This window comes from Rana temporaria, chromosome 3 (assembly GCF_905171775.1).
Source record: "Rana temporaria chromosome 3, aRanTem1.1, whole genome shotgun sequence".
In the NCBI taxonomy this organism is placed as follows: domain Eukaryota; kingdom Metazoa; phylum Chordata; class Amphibia; order Anura; family Ranidae; genus Rana; species Rana temporaria.
Genome location: NC_053491.1, coordinates 96712682 through 96730144, shown reverse-complemented (window position 1 = coordinate 96730144; position 17463 = coordinate 96712682). Strand labels below are relative to the sequence as shown.

At 46.7% G+C, this 17463-nt stretch overlaps 1 protein-coding gene across 1 annotated transcript in view; it reads left to right on the top strand.

Annotated features, from left to right (window-relative positions):
- Positions 1 to 15454, top strand: part of BBS4 (Bardet-Biedl syndrome 4) — a 47212-nt gene extending 31758 nt beyond the window's left edge. The window contains exons 14-16 of the mRNA XM_040343030.1: positions 12698 to 12836; positions 14616 to 14820; positions 14902 to 15454. Of these exons, the coding sequence (XP_040198964.1) occupies positions 12698 to 12836; positions 14616 to 14820; positions 14902 to 15002 (445 nt within the window). The 3' untranslated portion in view covers positions 15003 to 15454. The remainder of the gene's footprint in view (positions 1 to 12697; positions 12837 to 14615; positions 14821 to 14901) is intronic.
- Positions 15455 to 17463: the final 2009 nt, after the last annotated feature.

Sequence of the window (17463 nt, the reverse complement as noted above, 5' to 3'; positions counted from 1 at the left end):
TGCCCATCTAATGGGCAGCTTATTAATATGTTATAACTCTTAGTACATATCTGGCCAAATGCTAAATTTCCAATGTTTTTCGGTCTCGCTGACAATCGCAAATCATGCCCTCGGGAGGAGAAGTTCCGGGCCCCCGTGGGTATAGGGCAAAAGTGATGTCAGCTTGGGGGCGGACTGCCTCTACATCTCCAGCCCTGTGAGCACCTCCGCGGCCGTGATTTGCCATCATGATCGGCGGGACCGGGACATCTATGAAGATTTTGCATTTGGCCAGATATGTACTGTAAATTCATTTTTTTTTTTTTTTTTTTAATAAACTGCCCACTAGATGGTGCTTTTCTCTTTCTCTATTATAGATACACACACGTGGTGGGGCACATTTCTGTTCAAATCGCATGTGATTTTTTTTTTTTGTAGTGCAATTTGTGCCCATTTATTTTGTGCTGAGGGAAATTGCACCAAAAGGTATCGGTTTCGAGAGCATTTGCTCAAGTGTCGATACTTGCGCAAATGCTTGATATCTGCACTTCTACTGCCATCTGTGCATCCCTACTGCATTTATATGCTTGTATAGGACATTTGGAAATGCATATAAATGTATGTATTGATTTTTCAATGTTGCCATTTACTCTGTATTTACCTGCATTTACGTGTGGTCAGTTTAGGTGCATTTAGAGAAAATAAATATGTGCGTCCAGGATTCAGTTAGACACTTTAACGGTGATAGCTGGTGCTCCAATTTTTTTTTGGGGGGGGGGGGGGGGGTGCAGGCGCAAACAAACTGAAAAACTCTGAAAAGAAACCCCATCAATTACAGCCTTACTGTGCCTATCAAATGTAGCCACTGTGACCCCCGCCCACAAGCTGTCTGTCCGACACTTACCCCATCTTTGTGGCATGTCGGGCAGCGGCGAGCTGTGTCCAGTGGCGTCACTAGGGTTGGTGTCCCCCCTCCACCAACTACAGACCCTTTCCTGCAGTATTGATCCCCCTCACTAATTGAAGACCCCATTAGTATAGACCCCCTCAGTGCAGACCCCCCTATTAGCATAGAATCCCCCCTTTAGTGAAGACCCCCATCAGTATAGAATCCCCCCCCCCCCTTAGTGCAGACCCCTATCAGTATAGACACCCCCCTCAGTGCAGACCCCACTATTAGTATAGAATCCCCCCCCCCCTTAGTATCGACCTTCCTTCAGTATAGAGGCCCCTTTCTCCTTCCATAGTGCCACCCCCCCCCCCCCCCACACACACACACACACACACACATGTCCACCTACATACAATAAGAGTGTACAGACTTCAGAACAGCACGGACGGCTACACACAGCGGTGTGTCCTTCGGACTCCTCCTCCTCTTTGAATGTAAACAGAGAGGAGGTGGAGGCGTGGCTTCGGTCCGGTCTGCTCCGCTGAGGGACACAGCCGCAAGATCAGAGAGGAGCAGGGCAGTAGTAGCGGTGCCGATATCCCTCTGGCGGGTGTCACCTGGGTACGGACCACCACCCCCCTCCCCAGCGACGCCACTGGCTCTGTCCTCCGTGTGTCTCGTCTGTCCTTTCAGCCAGTCAGGTGATGGGTATCAGACCCGTGCAACCTGATTGGCGGAGAGGCGGTTTAGTGTTAGAAAAGCAAATATTCATTTGCTTTTCTAAGACACCTGGGTGGGCTCCGAGCGCAATGCTCTATGCTCCGAGATCACCTTTTTTGAAGTTTATTAGAACCTTTGGCTCTAATCAGTTGCTTCAAAAAAACACCCCTGCCGCTGTAATTCAGGCGATGGATCTATCCATTCTATATAGAGGGGGTGGTTAGAGAGAGAGAGGGGGGCAGCACCTGTGCGCCCTTAATGGACGCACCGCCACTGCACTTTAAATGCAGCTAAACACATGTAGATGTGGCTAAACCTGCTTTTAAAGCAGGAACGTCTGAACGCAGGAAAAAGTGACCTGGGAGACATTAAAGTTGTTTATGCTTTCCAGTTAACTTATTATAATTTTATAAATTAGTAATTTGATAAAAGACTATAGTCTCTTTTCTGTAAGGCCTCATGCACACTAGGAGTTTAGCCTCTGTGCATGAGATCCCAGGGTTTTGGTGTGGATGGAAGGCACAGAGGTGCCATCCAGCTCTGCTCACGACAACCTGTAATACTTTGAGAGGCTCCTGGGCTTCTGGATGCTTCTACAAACTGATGCACATGGTGTTTATATTGCAAACAAACCAACAAATAAAAGTAGGTAAATCAGTGCTCGCTGACATCGGATGAAATACAGTGAAAAAGGATTTAAACCCCTTCTGATTTTGTATGTTTGCCCACTGACAAAGAAATCGGTCTAGAATTTTAATGATAGGTTTATTTGAACAGTGAAAGAATAACAAAAATATCCAGAAAAACACATTTCAAAAAGTTATAAATTGATTTGCATTTTAATGAGTGAAATAAGTATTTGACCCATTCGCAAAACATGACTTAGTACTTGGTGGCAAAACCCTTGTTGGCAATCACAAAGGTCAGATGTTTCGTGTAGGTGGCCACCAGGTTTGCACGAGTCGGGAGGGATTTTTGTCTCACTCCTCTTTGCAGATCCTCTCCAAGTCATTAAGGGTTTGAGGCTGACGTTTGGTAACTCGAACCTTCAGCTCCCTCCACATATTTTCTATGGGCTTAAGGTCTGCAGACTGGCTAGGCCACTTTGATGCAGTGAAGCTGTCCTTTCCCCCTAGCAGAAAAACACCCCCAAAGCATAATGGTTTCTCCTCCGTGTTTGAGGGTGGGGATGGTGTTCTTGGATTAATAGGCAGCATTCCTCCTCCTCCTAACATGGCGAGGTTGAGTTAATTCCAAAGACCTCAATTTTGGTCTCATCTGACCACAACATTTTCACCCAGTTCCCCTCTGAATCATTCAGATGTTCATTAGAAAACTTTAGATGGGCATGTGCTTTCTTGAGCAGGGGACTTTGCGGGCGCTGCAGGATTTCAGTCCTTCATGGCGTAGTGTGTTGTTACCAGTTGTTTTCTTGCTGACTATGGTCCCAGCTGCCTTGAAATCATTAACAAGATTCTCCCGTGTATTCCTGGGCTGATTCCTCATCATTCTCATATGATCATTGAAACTCCACAAGGCGAGATCTTGCATAGAGGGAGATTGACAGTTATTTTGTGTTTCTTCCATTTGAAAATAATCGCACCAACTGTTGTCACCCTCTCACCAAGCTGCTCTCTTGTAGCCCATGCCAGCCTTATGTAGGTCTACAATCTTATCCTTGACATCAATGGACAGATTTTTTGATCTTGTTCATGGTGGAGAGATTGGAATCTGATTGATTGCTTCTGTGGACAGGTGTCTTTTATACAGGTAACAAGCTGAGATTAGGAGCACTCCGTTTGAGAGTGCTCCTAATCTCAGCATGTTACTTGTATAGAAGACACCAGGGAGCCAGAAATCTTTCTGATGGATAGGGGATCAAATACTTGTTTCACAAACGCAAATCAATTTATAACTTTTAAATGTGTTTTTCTGGATATTTTTGTTACTTGCTCTCTCACTGTTAAAATATACCTGTAATTAAAATTATAGATTAATCCTTTCTTTGCCAGTGGGCAAACGTACAAAATCAGCAGGGGGATCAAATACTTTTTTCCCCTCGCTGTACATAATAATACACTGATAAATGTGAAAGATAAAGTCCAAATATAGAGTGGGGGAGATGTTAGAAACAAAGCCATATGGATGATTCAGCAGGTGGTAATAAGGGAGCCACACAACTTGGCAGCTCCTAATAAGCGGACACTGCATGTGTTGGTGAACTACCGTATTTAAAGTTCGCTAAGGCTGGGCTGTTTTCCCCTTTTTGTCTTTCAGGACAGCCACAATTGAGAGATAGGCTCCTCCTCTTCCCCAGGAAACACTGCGCCAGCACATAAGTTCTCACTTCCCCCTGCCGGACCTCAGTTGTTAGTGTTTCCTCTGGTGGGGAGACACTGTGCAGGGAACCAGGCTGGTCAGTCAGGGGACTGAGGCCATTCAGATACCTAAAGGGAAGCAGGGGCTTCCAGGGTACTAAAGGTGTGGTACATACCCGCCGTCTGAAGACACTACATCCTCGTCGAGTGCGGCAGCAGGTTGCGGGGGACCCCTAGGGCGTCCACAGGGCCGCAGCAGGGTAAGCGGCTCAGCTTTCCCTGTACATAGTACAGGGTGCATTTTTTTTTTACCTGGGGGACCGGACGGCGCGTGACGTCATTTCCGGCGGAGGGCGGATGCTTCCCTTTTGACCCGCGACTTCCGGGTCGCGGAGCTGATAGGGGGCCGGGCGCACGCTGAAGAGAGTTGGGAACTTGCACAGATGATGTAAGACTCTGTAGCAAGCAGCCACTTGCAGTCATGTCAGAAGCTGAAGCCCAGACAACGGACACTACCTCCAGCCTTCCTAAGGTAAGAGCACCCTGGGGAAGGGTCCTCTCTATCCAAGGATTTCCCCTCCATGTATGGTTAATATCTATGGGGGGGGGGGGCAGACCCTCTGGGTAGTCCCTGCATATGATATGGGGCTAGCGCACTCCCAGGGTTGTAACCATGTTTTAATGTTTTCTAATGCCTTTTTTTGGGTACCTGTATTTCAGAAAACCGTTAAAGTCGTCAAGATCAACGCATAGCTCTAAAAGAAGTGTGCCTCCTTTAGGGACACTCGAGCAGAGTTATGGACAATGGTTCTATAATAGGAACTGCATAGATACCTTAGTTAGGGAAAGGGAGTTGGAACAGGAGTCTGGATTAGCAGCCTCAGTTAAAGAGCTCTCATCCACTTTTTCATCTTTCAAATCTCTTTTTGAAAAGTTTCAGCTCCCCGCTGTTCCCACCCAGGTTACAACCAAGCCTCAGGGCTCTGCACCTGCCACACCTGCTGTTACAGTTACGGCAGATGATCTTGCAGGTCCTTCCCAGGTGGAGCATACACTATCAGATAGTGCCACCTCTGATTCCCAGGAAGGGTCAGAAGGAGAGGACCGAGACGGGAAGTCCATGAAACCCTCCAGATATAAATTGTCCCTGGATGAGGTAGAAGACCTCTTGGGGGCAATTTACTTGACCCTCTGCATTCATGCCGACAAAAAAATCTCTAACCCTCCATGACCAAATGTACAGGGGTCTGGGGGAACAGAAGAAAAAAGTATTCCCAGTACACAAGGTACTGATTGACACAATTAAAAAGGAATGGCAGGATCAGGTGGGTTTTGTCCCGGGCCGAGAGGCCCGTGACAACACTACCAAAACGATTCACTTAATCGCATACGCTAAACGCCACCGTATCCCCACCTGTCTTCTTTCTTGTGACGCGGAAAAGGCCTTCGATAGGGTCAGCTGGCCCTTCCTGAGATGCACTCTGACCCAAATAGGCCTGGGCCAGAAGATGTTAGCACGAATTATGTCCCTCTATAGTAACCCCTCCGCATCGGTTCTGGTCAACGGCGTTGTGTCAGATACGTTCTCTATAAGAAACGGTACCAGACAGGGGTGTCCCCTCTCCCCTCTCCTGTTCGCTCTTGTTATAGAGCACCTAGCACAGGCACTCAGAGCGAATCAAAGCATACAGGGACTGTCGACCCCCTCATCCCACTGCAAACTCTCCCTATACGCTGACGATCTTTTGTTATATGTCACGCACCCACACGTCACCATCCCATCTATTTTGGCAGAAATTGCCAGGTTTGGTGCCCTTAGCAACTATAAACTTAACCTATCCAAGACGGAGGCACTTAATGTCTCGTTGTCACAACCGGTTTTAGTGCTATTGAAATCCAATTTTTCCTTTCAATGGCGGTCTAAATCTGTTACTTATCTTGGAACGGAGATACCTGCCAACCTCTCGGAGATATACTCCCTTAACCATGGCCCTCTCCTAAACAGGGTCAAGCGCCTAACCGAGGAACGTTTGAATCTGCCGGTATCCTGGTTTGGACGTATGAACACCTTGAAGATGGACATATTGCCCAAACTGCTATATATGTTCCAGGCCCTACCGATTGCCCTCCCCGCCGCGTTCTTCCGGACATTGCGATCAATGTCTATAAGATTCGTATGGAGGGGCAGCCGCCCAAGATTGAAACATAAATTATTGTGCTCCCCTATAACTAGGGGGGGGAGCGGGTCTCCCCGATTTCGAACTTTATCACGCGGCGGTGGTGTTCTCTAGGCTTTTGGAGTGGTTCCCTTGGCCTAGACGCAAGGTGGCTACCTCGGTTGAACAGGACCTGTCCCCTATAGATCTCCGGGCCCTTCTTTGGGGCCACGAGAAGACATATCGAACCCTGCTGGATCTGTCACCACTGACCAGAGACGCACTGACGGTTTGGTACAGACGGAGAGAGGCCTTTGCCCTAACCACTGACCCAGGCCCATTGACCCCTCTCTTTGATAACCCGGCGCTCCCTGAGGGCAGGCTTGCCCATATCTTCAATAGCTATGAAAGGGATCAATGGCCCACAGCACGACGGTTTGTCAACATCAGCACAGGCTCTTTTGTGACTGATGAGGAGTCCTCACTTCCAAGAGTTACCTGGCTCACACGCATCCACTTGACCACCTATTGCAAACACCTGCATGACTCAAGACAAGTACATAGGCCCCCGACGGAATTTGAACAATTGTGTTTGCTCCCGGAAACCCCTCGTCACACTCTCTCTCAGCTATATAAAATGATGTTGGGGCGCTCAAATTCTTCTCTTCCTAAATTCACTGCAGCCTGGTCGGGGGATCTGGGGAAAGATATTAGTGAGGCAGCCTGGCAGAAAGCCTTTTATTACACACACAAATCATCTATCTCAAGTTATGTCCGGGAAAAAAACTATAAAGTAATATCACGGTGGTATAGAGTACCGTCTACCCTCAGGATCATGTTTCCCTCGGCTTCTGACTCATGCTGGAGATGTAGCTCGGCTGTTGGTACGTATCTACACGTATGGTGGGATTGTGAAAGTATTCGTCCGTTTTGGACCCAGATATTTCAGATATACTCATCTATGTATGACAAACCCCTCACTCCCACCCCTATGGTTGCCCTGTTATCTATTCTCCCGGGGACTTTTAAGTTTCAGAAACACACTCTTCTAAGATTCTTCCTCAGCACAGGTAGGCAACTGATATCTAGACACTGGAAATCACCCTCACCCCCATCTCTGGCAGAGTGGGTCACTGAAATGAATGGAGTCATGCTGATGGAGGAACTCCAAGCTAAAGCTCTAGACAACCATGCTAAGTTCGCCTTCACATGGGGAATTTGGAGACACTACTCTTCCTCAGAGGCATTGAAGAAACTTCTTTCACCTGACCCAATCTCCCCACTGGCCTGAAAGGTTTGAGGAGACTGAAGCTAGCCATATACACCAGAGGCTCGGAGGGCCCAGGCACACCACCCACCCCTCCTTCCCTTCCCTACCCACCCCCTTCTTTTTCCTACTCCTTCTTTGTTCTCTTTTCTCTCTCTTTTATGTTCTATCATCTGAACTTGTTCTTTCTTCATTCTTTTCTGTTACTCTTATTACCTTCCACGGATATATTAAAATGGACCAGGGCTAGTTGTTGACCTCCCAATGTTACAGGTTGATTCCCTTGGCCCATATTCCTTTCATTCCATTTTATTTCTATTTTTCTTCTCGCTGATCTAGCCACATGGTCAGCCCACTACCTCCCCAGTGGCAGCACTCCTATCGTACATGTGGTATTTTCATGCTTCTTCCTGGCCATGGGCGCAGTAGGTTCCCAATGGGGCACCAGGGCTAGGAGAGGCAATGGTTGGAAGTGTGGGGGGGTATGCGGGAAATGTCGGCGTAAATGTTTTTGCGGATAATGTAATTGTACCCACGTTGTACCCAATGTTATGGAAGGTGATATTGTATTGCACTATGGACCGTCCCACCCATTGTTGGGAGTTCGGTTCTGGTTTTCTTTGATTCCTGTCAAAAATTTCTAATAAAAACTTTATTGAACCTAAAAAGGAATGGCAGGATCCCGAAAGGAAACCCTTTTTTTCTAGGTCCTTAAAAAGGAGATTTCCCTTTTCGGATGATCTCACCTCTATTTGTAACAAGATCCCCAAATTAGACGCAGCCTTCTCCCAGGTCTCCAGAAACACAGATTTTACGTTTAAGGGCATGGGAACCTTAGCTGATGTCATGGACAAGAGGATAGATTCCCTCTTGAAAAATACATAGGACTCTACAATTGGGAATATAAAGCCAGAACTGGCTGTTAGTTGTGGCCCACAACTTGGAGCACTGGCTCTCCAAGATACAGGAGCACATTGAGGCAGGAACGGCTAAGGAAACCATCTTATCCTTAGGATAGCAGACGCCTCAGCGGAATCAGTCCGCATGTCGGCCAGGTCGTCAGCCCTGGCTAACTCTGCCAGAAGAGCCCTCTGGCTCAAAACTTGGCCAGGTGACAGCACTTCTAAAGCCAAGTTATGTGGGAGACCTACTCTTTGGCCCAGGTCTAGAAACAGTTCTAGACCGCACAGCAGTTAAAAAGAAGTCCTTCCCTCTCAAACGGAAGACCCCAGTGCAGACAAGAAAGGGGTTTCGTCTGCAAAGAGGAATGGAGGCTCCCAAGCCTGAAGGGCAGAAGAAGGCTTGGATCCCTAAGGGCAAGGGCAGAGGAGGGGCGATTTTTCACCCTCCTGAGCAGCCCCCTAAAAACCCATGACTCTGCAGTCAGGGTGGGAGGAAGACTGGGGACCTTTCTCCCGCAGTGGGAGGCAATTTCCCCCAACCAGTTCATCCTGGGAGTCATAAGAAGGGGGTACCACCTGGAATTTGCAAGACCCCCCCCCCCAGAGATACCTGGTCACGCAGTTACCCAAATGCAAGGAAAAGTCAGAAGCCTTGTTGGGGGTCTTAAGGGATCTGGAGGTTTAAAGCGTAGTCCACAGAGTTCCAGAGTCGGAGGAAGGGATTCTATTCACACATTTTTGTTGTGAGGAAACCCTCAGGAAAATTCAGACTAATTCTGAATTTAAAACCCCTGAACAAATCGATTACATACAAAAGATTCCGTATGGAGTTCGAAATTTACAGTCAGAGCCCTTCTCCCCCACAACTGCTTTATGGTATCTCTGGACCTCAGAGACGCATACCTACATGTCCCGATTGCGGAAAGCTCTCAGGGTTTTCTGTGGATAGCGGTAGATCTAGACGGAACAATAGTACATCTACAGTTCCAAGATTTGCCATTCGGGCTATCCTCATCGCCCCATATATTTACCAAAGTCTTGGCAGAACCAGTGGCGTTTCTGTGACTCCAGGGAGTGTCCATAATAGCTTACCTGGACGACCTGCTTCTATTTTCAGCATCTCTAGAGCAGCTATCCAGAAACCTGGAATTTACAAAAAAGGTCCTAACAGACCTGGGGTGGCTACTGAACTTTGAAAAGTCCAGCCTGATCCTGTCACAGCGTATCACATACCTGGGGTACTTGTTGGACTCAACACTATTAAGAGTGTATCTCCCCACGGAGAAGGTCTTAAAGCTAGACAGAGCAGTGGCCTCCCTCCAGTGCAGTCAACAGGTCTCGATAAGATCTCTGATGTCAACACTAGGGCTGTTGACATCTACCCTCCCAGCGGTCCAATGGGCAGGACTACACTTTCGCCCCCTGCAGGCCTTCGTTCTAAGGGTGTGGGATCACAGTCTAGAGCAGTGGTTCTCAATTCCTGTCCTCAGGGCCCACTAACAGGCAACTGCAATCACTGAGCATCAAATTATATCATCTGTGATCTATTTCAGTTATCTTGCAAACCTGGCCTGTTAGTGGGTCCTGAGGATAGGAATTGAGAACCACTGGTCTAGAGGTTCTAGATACTTTAGTGCAGGTACCAGATCAGGTAAAAAGATCCCTCTGGTGGTGGAGGAAGGTTGCAAACCTGTCGCAGGGACGTCTGTGGCTTATCCTGGTGTCTTGGGTGGTAACCACAGACGCAAGTGGCTAGGGCTGGGGGGTACACCTGGGATCCCTTCCAGCACAGGGCATCTGGAAGTTCGAAGAACTAAAGAGATCATCCTATTGGAAGGAGCTGAGGGCAGTTGGTCTGGCCCTCAGGTTTTTCCAGGAGGAACTCCAGGGGCACCACACTCAGATGAGGTCGGACAATTTTTCGATTGTGGCTTACTTAAACAAGCAGGGCGGCACAAGAAGCAGAGTTCTGTCGGCCCTAGCAGCAGACATTCTGGGCTGGGCCGATATCCACACTCTCATCAGTCTTTGTGAGAGGCGAGAAAAATGTGATGGCAGACTTTCTCAGTCGAAGGCAACTGAGAGAGAGCGAATGGGTTCTCAACCAGGAGGTCTTCTGTCGCTTGGCCAAGAGATGGGGACCACCGGAGGTGGACCTCTTCGCGTTAAAAGAAAACACGAAAGCCCCCTGTTTTTTCTCTCTAAACAGAGGAGAGGGAGCACTGGGGGTAGACGCACTGACCCAAAACTAGCAGTTTAGAATGTGTTATGCATTCCCGCCACCGGTATTATTACCCGCAGTTCTGAGGAAGTTTCAGATGGAAAACACTTCCTTGATCCTAGTGGCACCACATTGGCCCAAGAGGACATGGTTCTCTTTCCTCAAGCAGCTGGCTGTAGAACCTCCCTTATTCCTACCACCTCGAGAGGATCTCCTCTCACAGGGTCCAGTCCTCTGTCCACAGGTGGAAGCTAGCGGCTTGGCTACTGCGGAGGCCATACTAAAATCTAAAGGGTTTTCAGAAGGATTAATTGCCACCATCCTTAATAGCAGGAAAAAGGAGACTCGCAGAATTTACAGGAAGGTCTGGCTTATCTTTAACAAGTTGTGCGTTGGATGCTCCTGTTCGGTGCAGAGCCCCACAGCCATTCTAGAATTCCTACAGTGTGGAGCAGATAAGGGACTTTCCGTAAGTACCCTCAAAGGTCAGATTTCAGCACTTAGTGCATATTTAGAAAAACCTCTGGCCACCAACCCCTGGGTAGTCAGGTTTTTCAGGGCTCTATCTAGACAGAGACCAACCCAGGGCCCACCCTTCCCCAGTTGGGACCTGTCCTTAGTTTTACAGACCCTCAAGGGTGCTCCATTTGAGCCTTTAGACAAGTGTCTACTAAAGGAACTGACCTTAAAAACAGTATTTTTGGTTGCAGTGTCTACTGCTAGGAGGGTCAGCGCGATAGAAGCTTTGTCTGTTAGACCCCCTTTTTGCGCTATTTTTAAGACTGATCTAGCATTTTTACCCAAGGTGACTTCGAAATTCCACAGAAGTCAGGAAGTAATTTTACCTTCCTTTTGTCCTAACCCCTCAGGTGAAGGGGAGTTGCAGTTTCATACTTTAGATGTCAGGAGATGCATCCTGCACTACCTAGAGCTGACAAAAGCATTTAGAAAGTCAGACTCATTGTTTGTTTATTTTGTTTTCTGGGGCCAGAAAAGGATACAAAGCGTCTTGACGCACAATTGCCAGATGGCTCAGAGTAACCATTGGGCAGGCATATACTTTAGCTGGTAAAGCGATCCCTACGGGGATAAAAGCACACTCTACCAGAGCTTTGGCAGCTTCTCAGGCAGAAAAGGCTGGAGCAACGCCAGAACAGATATGCAAGGCAGCAACGTGATCCAGCTACACCACTTTCGTAAAACACTACAAAGTGGACCTGGTGTCGGCAGGTGAGCAAGCCTTTGGGTGAAAGGTTCTGCAAGCTGTAGTCCCACCCTAGCTGGTAAGTTTTCGTCTATCCTCTCAATTGTGGCTGTCCTGAAAGACGAAAGGGGAAAATTAGAGTTACGCTTACCGGTAACGTCTGTTCCAGTAGTCTTTCAGGACAGCCCTAGTTACCCACCCGAAAAATTGGGAAGTCTCATAAAAAAAACGGGACGCAGCATGATAATGATATGTAATGGTAGGTTATTTATGTGTTCTTGTGTCTCCCCAGCTGACCGGAGGTGATCTTAAAAAAACTGAGGTCCGGCAGGGGGGAAGTGAAAATTTATGTGCTGGCGCAGTGTTTCCTGAGGAAGAGGAGGAGCCTATCTCTCAATTGTGGCTGTCCTGAACGACTACTGGAAAAGACATTACCGGTAAGCGTAACTCTAATTTTGGTTTTTCGCATTATCTGGACATCCTCTAGTGCAGTGGTTCTCAACCTGGGGGTCAAATGATGATTTGCCAGGGGTCACCAAATCCAGGGCTGTTCCTGAAGCCCGCACTGTTCTCCCAGGAAGGGAGATAAGAGGGGGAGGAACAAAGAAAGAGGGAGAGAAAGGGAAAAAAAGAGAGAGCAAGAAAGACAGTTAGGGGGAGGGATGGGGGAAAAAAACAAGGAATTGGGATAGAGAGAGATGAAAGGGAAAGAAAGGAGAACAAAGAGAAAGAGTGGTACGCCCAAAAATGTACTATAAGGGGTTTTAATACTGTACGAGTGGAAGGCACTCAGGAAGAGCTAAATGTCTGTGGGTTAGGGGCGAAAAATACTTGTCTTGCCTTGGGTGCTTTCAACCCACGCTATGAAAATAATTTTACTGTTGGGGGTCCCCACAACTTGGGAAATTTTATCAAGGGGTCACGGCACTAGAAGGTTGAGAACCACTGCTCTAGTGGTTTGATTTCTGCCATTTCTTTCTATCATGTTAATACAGTGCCAAACTTCCTTTCTTTGTGACATGGTTTTCCTTTTCTCAGGACAGACCCTCTGGTAAATCTGAACTTTGCAGTTTTGCTATACAATCAAGGAGATAAGAAGGGGTCACTGAGTCAATACCAGGAACTAGAGCGCAAAGTCAACAGTTTGAGAGATACTGGGACAGAGTTTGATCCAGAGGTAAACATTACAGCTGGGGCATAATTAGACACTAGAACTTGTTATAGGACATTAAAGGGGAGGTTCACCCTAAAAACGACTTTCTCTTATTACATTTGCCCCCCACATTACAATACGATTATGCATATTAGTTTTTTTTTGATGCTGTACATACCTTGATACAGCATATTCACCCGTGGCTTCCGGCTTGCGAGTCCCGCGGGAGTGGGCGTTCCTAACATGCTGGTGATTGACGTTTTGACAAAAAAACGAGCTCCCCCCGTCGCGTAAGCCGCGTCACGATTGCCAAAAGGAGCCGAACGGCGATGCGCAGTATAGCGCCGACTCGCTCGACTCAGAGTTAGAGATACTGACAATGTTTATTTTTCTGCTGAGTCTTGAATGACATCACTACTTCTGCTGTAACATTTAAGGAAAAATTGCTCCACACTTTCTGCAGCCACATAGGTTAGTGTGGGCCTGTTTTTTTTTTTTTTTTTAAGCTTATATACATACTTGAATGTCCAAAGCCTGGCTACAGGTTCACTTAAGCTCCAGGGATTTTACTTCCCTGGCTTTTCACACCTGAGGTACGAGTTAGATCCATTGAAATCCTGTAACATGGAAAAAAAAAAAGAATTTGGGGTTGATTACTTGCCGATCAGCCCCTGTAGTTTTACGGCGGCAGGTCGGCTCTGTTGCGCGAGATCACGTAGCTATATGTCATCTCGCTATGCACCCAATAGAGGCACGTGCACCCCCTGCTCGCGATGCGCGTGCCCGGCGGTCGCGATCACCGCTGGGCACCCGCGATCGCTCGTTACAGAGCGAGAACCGGGAGCTGTGTGTGTGTGTAAACACACAGCTCCCGGTCCTGTCAGGGGGAGAAATGACTGTTCGCTGTTCATACAATGTATGAACAGCAATCTGTAATTTCCCCAAGTCAGTCCCACCCCCCCCCCACCCCTTCAGTTAGGACACACCTAGGGAACATACTTAACCCCTTCCTCGTCCCTAGTGTTAACCCCTTCCCTGCCAGTGGCCTTTTTATAGTAATCAATGCATTTTTATAGCACTGATCGCTATAAAAATGCCAAAAATGGTCCCAAAAATGTGTCCAAAGTGTCCGCCATAAGGTCGCAGTACCGCTAAAAATCGCTGATCTCCGCCATTACTAGTAAAAAAAAAAATATTAATAAAAATGCCATAAAACTATGCCCTATTTTGTAGACACTATAACTTTTGCGCAAACCAATCAATAAACGCTTATTGCGATTATTATTTTTTTACACAAAAAATATGTAGAAGAATACGTACTGGCCTAAACTGAGGAAAAAAATATTTTTATATATATTTTTTGGGGATATTTATTACAGCAAAAAGTAAAATATATTCTTTATTTTTTTTTTTTTAATTGTCGCTCTATTTTTGTTGATAGCGCAAAAAATAAAAACCGCAGAGGTGATCAGATACCACCAAAAGAAAGCTCTATTTGTGGGAAAAAAAGGACGCCAATTTTGTTTGGGAGCCACGTTGCAGGACCGCGCAATTGTCAGTTAAAGCAACGCAGTGCCAAATCACCAAAAGTGGCCCAGTCATTGACCAGCAATATGGTCCGGGGCTGAAGTGGTTAAAGGAACATGGTCACCACGTGATCTATTAATATGAAATAAAAAAAACTTTAGTATTAAAAGTAACTAATCAACCTGTTAGAAGAACACTTGGGTATACGTGTGCTATTGGTTTGGAAAGTCTCTATTTAACCTTCAAGTTTTTCATGGCATTTTTCTGACTCTTTAGATGGTGGACATGGCTCAGAAGTTAGGGGCAGCCCTGCAGGTTGGTGAAAGTCTTGTGTGGACGAAACAGACTAAAGACCAAAAAGCTAAGCAGAAAGCAGCAGTGAAAGGACCAGGAACAGAACAGACTCCACTGGGGTCAAATCAGGCTCTGGGAAGAGCAATGTCTTCTGCTGCTGGATACAGTAAGGCTGCCCTTCCAGCAGGTAAGAGTCACTGAAAAATAATCTGAACCCTTTACTCTCTGCACAGCTAACGTCAAAATCCATAACGTACATTTCTTTTAGGATCCATGGCACCCGTCTCCAAACCTCCATCCCTACCCCTGGAGCCCGAGGACCCTACAAGCTCAGGTTCGGCAACAGACTTCAAGAGGGGTGCTAGCTAATTGTAATGTATATGTGATTATTCTGCTTGAATAGATTTATTTAAAAAAGATCTCTATGCTTTTATAAAGACAAAGCTGAGCTTAAATGATTTTAGATCTGTTACAATGTTGAACATATGTACAGATTACACTGCCTGTATGGGAGGCAGAAAACTATACATTGTGTGTATATATGAACGCAATAAGGCATTTAGATGGTATTTATGTCATTTTGTAAACCTCTTTAAAACAGGCCTTCCATGCCAAATGCTTTTTCTGCAGCCCCCAGCCATTAGTAAACTGTAAAAAAAATATACACACACGTGATGTCAGATCTGGGGGATCCAAATCCTGCAATAGTGCACCCAAGCCCATTCCAAGAGTGCATTCTAATAGGAATTTGAGCTCTCAGCTCTGCCAGATAGTGACATCACCAGTGCTTCATGGAGGCCAATAAAAGTGTTTTTTTTTTTCTGGGGGGTGGGAGGGAGCAGCAAACTGTTTTCAGATGAGCTTTAAAAGCCATTTGTGCTAGGGGTGAGGAGGAGGGTTCCGTTTGGCATAGGTCTGCTTTAAATTAATCTGCTGTGTTGTATTTGTGGTAGAAATAATGATTTGCCCTGTATACTGTCAGCTTATGCAGATCATATACCCAGATACAGTAGACTTTTTTTTTTTTTTACTGTTCTCTGTATATTTAAAATAAAAATGTTATAAAGCAGCAAAGGGCAAATGACTATTATTGCCTGAGGTCTCCCTGAAGTTGATCTTTCCCCATTACTGACTTACCTGCACGGATTCTCTGAGTAAAGACAGGCAGGGCTTTGTATCCTAATGTCAAAACCTTCCGCAAGGAAAACAACCTGTAGCACGTTAGTGACATCATCAAATCTTGCAAGACTAGCAATCAGAGGGAGTAATGCCTTACTCTTATGCCATGTACACATGATCGGTTTTCCCCGGCGGTAAAAAGTCTGTCGGGAAAACCGAGAAACTGCTTTGGTAGCTTTTTCCCCCTACACACGGATGGTTTTCCTGGCAGTGGTGGTCGATTTGCTCGGTTCTCTAGTGTATAGGTGCCAGGGGACAGATGCAGCATCGGACCAATGCTGCATCCACCTAGGTAAGTTTAAAATTGCAAAAAAAAAAAAAAAATCCTTTACAAGCCTTAACCAGTTGCTGACCACCCATCCATCAGTGCCTCATACCAAGGCCCATCCATGCAGCATACCAGTGCCCATCAACGCAGTCTCATCAGTGCCCAGCAATGCATCAGGGAAGAATCGTGAGGATCTGCCGGCCGGATGACACAGAGTGGGGATCTCGTGCTGAGACGTGGCTTCTATATGAATAGCCGGGCGCTGTCATGTGTACTCTAATGCCGCGTACACATGACCGTTTTTCATGATGAGAAAAATGCAATTTTTTAAATTGGTCGTTAAAAACGGTTGTGTGTAGGCTCCAGAGCATTTTTCTCTACGAGAAAAACGGGCATTAAAAATTTATAACATGCTCTAATTTTTCACGTCGTCATTTTTCTTGTCGTGAAAAACTGTTGTGTGTACGCTTTAACAACAGGGAAAAAAACGTGCATGTTCAGAAGCAAGTTATGAGACGGGAAATTGGCATATTCAGCCCAAAGGGTGAAGCCATTCGAATGGAACTTCCCCTTTATAGTGCCGTTGTACGTCACTGTACGTATGTCACAGGCAGGCTTGAGAGGAATCACGTCGAGAAAAACTTATTTTTTCCATGACATGAAAAATGGTCGTGTTTACGCGGCTTAATAGACGACACACTGGTCCAATGCTGATCCAGGAGGAGGGACTTTGCTTGACAACGGCCGACTATTCATATACAAGCTGCATATCAGCAGGAGATGCCCACTCTGTTATTTGGTTGCCCGATCCTTCTGACAGTTTCCTGGCTGATCACTTCTGGCAGAAGCGGTACGGCCTTTTTTTTACAGGACATCAGAGTGGCCCGGGGGGCCCCTCCGCGCCGCTCTGATGGCCGCACCGCTTCTGCCAGACGCGAGCAGCCAGGAAAATGTCAGCCCAGTCCACCACTGCTCCACACTCGCCCTCCACTAATTTCCACTCACCAAATGTGAGCAGGTGAGTGGAAACTTTTATGGCTGGCCTAGGCTTTCAGAAGAGGCAGTCTTTTGGGACATGCGCATTGGGCACCCTACTGTAAAGCCGCAAGCTGTCACAGTCGGTTGCCCACAGTTAAAATGCTGGCGCCGGGGAGAGGGGCGACAGGAGATGAAAACGGCTTGGGAGAGTACACCGCTGGATCGTGGGAACAGGCGAGTGACTGTTTTTTAAAAGTCAGCAACTACAGTTTTAGTAGCGGCTGGCTTTTCATTTTTACACAGCAGACTAGAGCTCCCCTGAAACATATGAAGAAAAGGAGAACGCACAGCTAGCTATTTTAATGATTACAATCAGAAGTAAAATTTGTTACACTTAAAGACATA